At 48.1% G+C, this 2,795-nt stretch overlaps 1 protein-coding gene across 1 annotated transcript in view; it reads left to right on the forward strand.

The window, feature by feature from the left end:
* Window positions 1–1,779, forward strand: part of LOC113211730 (balbiani ring protein 3-like) — a 2,689-nt gene extending 910 nt beyond the window's left edge. The window contains exons 2-3 of the mRNA XM_026430200.2: window positions 485–633; window positions 789–1,779. Of these exons, the coding sequence (XP_026285985.1) occupies window positions 485–633; window positions 789–1,121 (482 nt within the window). The 3' untranslated portion in view covers window positions 1,122–1,779. The remainder of the gene's footprint in view (window positions 1–484; window positions 634–788) is intronic.
* The last annotated feature ends 1,016 nt before the right edge of the window (window positions 1,780–2,795 follow it).

The raw sequence follows: 2,795 nt of genomic DNA on the forward strand, positions 1-2,795 counted from the left end.
CGTTTAAAAATTGTAGATGCTATTTAATTTGCACAAGGTTTAGGAGAATTTGTTCTTTGTTGTAACTAAACATTTTGGTAAGTCTTAAAAACTTTCCACTATCACCATTAACTTCGCAATAAAGAACATATTCCAAAAAATTGTGTGAAAATTTATAGGAATCTCTGACAGCAATATTTGAGGAAAATATGAGACTCGTAGGTTAATTAGTTTCTGAGATATCTTACGCACTGTAGTTTTACAGTTTTAACTGAATTTTGAAATAATCTTCCTCTGATATGCACTGATTCTATATTGTTCCTGGGTTCCATTAGAGGTTTCTGACCACAAGGCCATAAGGTTTCTGTTGTGAAAAAGCCCTGATTACTTTAAAAGTAACAAAGGCCCGCAAAAACTTGAAAATTTGGACTGTTTATACTAACTTCAGTAAGTTCAAGAATCTTAGTCCTACATTACGCCATATGACGATCTCTTTGGCTTTCAGGACTCGTTACTGCCCACCCTGGATCATGCTCCGACTTATACAGCGCACTCAAACAACCGACTATCGGAAACCCATCCAACAAGCTGCGGAGCTCGGTTCGCTCATCCCTTGATGACTTAAATAAAATAAAAAGTTGTCAGGAAACAAAGGTGAGTTGTTCTCTCTATGTGATAAAAAAATTACTTGTTACTCTATAGAAAGGTTTGCTGTCAATGGTTAGCCACAAACCACTCCAAACTGAAACGTGAAACCACCATGTATGTGGTGCACGATTTTTGAGCGAACTCCTCTTGACTTGTTTCAGTGCGCAGCGTCCGCCGAAAATTACTGCGGCTGCAGCTCTAACGATGTCCAATGCATTGCTAAGTGTGGATTTTCTTGCCCTTGTGACTGTTATGGTGTTTCAGCGGGCAAGTCAGACGCCTCTCAGGTGGTCAAGTGCATGGCAGATAACAATTGCGTCGGCAATGCATTCTCGTGTGGTGTCCGCTGTGGGGCTGATCAGGAATGTAACGCCAAGTGCGCTCTAGAGACCTTTGACTGTCAATGCAAGTGCAACGGCTCTCTCGCCTTGCGACCCACACTCGGCGTCGCCATCGCGCTCCTGTCAGCATGGCTCATCCAGACCATAGGATAGAAAAGTGAATTTTAATATGACTAAACAGTGACAAGAAAACTCTCATATTTGTGGTTTCGGATGTCTTTCTCTTCACTGATAAACTAAGTGTTCAACTGCTCAACACTTGTAAGTGTTGAACTGCAAGGTAAATACTTGCAAGTGTGCAACTGCAAGTTGAATACTTGCAAGTGTACAAATCGGTAGGCGTGCACTTACAAGTGTGCAACTCCTCGGTTGAGCACTTCCTACACAGTGAGCGTTCCATCTAAGGAAGTGTTCAACCGAGAAGTTGTACACTTGCAAGTGCACACCTACCGAGTTAAACACTTGCAATTGTACGACTACGGAGTTGCACACTTGCAAGTATTCAACTTGCAGTTGCACACTTACAAGGGTTGAGCAGTTGAACACTTAGTTTATCAGTGTTGTGGGATCAATGGTGGCTGGCTCACGGCTCACGCCGCTTATTTTCGTAGTTATATTGTACAGGCGGCGTGAGTCAGCCACCTGGCTTCCCGAAAGCAATAAAATATGACACGGTATGTTTAACATTAACCGTTAATGATATTTCCTCTGAAGAGCTACTGTTGGGGTAATTCTTCCGCAAAGATCGCTGATTCCTATGAAACGCCTTGTATACCGGATTATGGATGTATTAAACCACTACCCTCCTCCACTAGCCGTCCTTTTACTTTTATTTTTTCACAGTACCCGTCTACACGAGAAGTGGTCCTCCGCTGCCGGCGCTCTGCGTCGCGTTCTTCCGTTTTGCGCCCTGCCGTCTCCTCTCGCGCCCCGCGAGGACTTCCGCGGAGGCGGCGACGACGCAGCCATTGGCTAATTGCGAGTTATCGGGTTTCGCCACCCAAATTAGAGCGGGCCAAAGCTGAGCGCCACCAGGCTGCGGCTGCAGCCGTGCTTTGAGGTTGGGTGGCGAGCGCGGGGCACAGCCGGGCGCAGCCCGAGCAGCCCGAGGCCTCCCCCTAAACCGTCCAGGGGTCGCCCAGAAAGTACGTCCGTTTTTCTCAGAGTCATTCGGAAAACGACGGCAGCTCGGCGCCTGCAAGACTCGGGTTAGGCCACCCCGCAATACTCGCACGCATTGGAAGCAAGATGTTGCCTACGCATCAGGCGCTACGGGAGCGTACAGAGCCTAAACTTGTCAGGTTCAGAAATGACGGACGTACTACGTACTATCTGAATGATCCCCAGTGGCGAAAGAGGCCGTGTTGTTGGAGACGAGGATAGAACGGCCCTGGCGGCCTCCTGCCTGGCAGCACTCTCTGACATTGTGCCCTGGTAATTTCCTATTCGAATAAGTGTTCTTCTTTCCAGAGATACCCTCTCCAGCCTCGAGATCTAAGCCGTTCAGTTCTATGAGAGGGGAAGGGGGTCCTTTCAACTTTTACATATTTCCAGCAGATGATACATAGCGAATCATTCCACAATAAACTAACAAGAAATGGTACACACTTCTCATGCAGTATGCCGCCGGACTAGGGTCGGCTGGGGCCGCTTTGACAGCGCCACCTGCTGCTTGGTTTGAGTGCTGTGTTGGGCCACATTTCTCGGCTGCTTTTGAGAGAGCGCTTTGGCTGCCGCCTGACCGGCCCGGTCGCCGCCGTGACTGCAGCGGTTCTGTACGTGACCACTTCCCCGTCGATTAGGCCGCGACGTGCGGCGCGGCGCGCG

Source organism: Frankliniella occidentalis, unplaced genomic scaffold, assembly GCF_000697945.3.
Source record: "Frankliniella occidentalis isolate FOCC.00 unplaced genomic scaffold, Focc_3.1 Scaffold327, whole genome shotgun sequence".
In the NCBI taxonomy this organism is placed as follows: domain Eukaryota; kingdom Metazoa; phylum Arthropoda; class Insecta; order Thysanoptera; family Thripidae; genus Frankliniella; species Frankliniella occidentalis.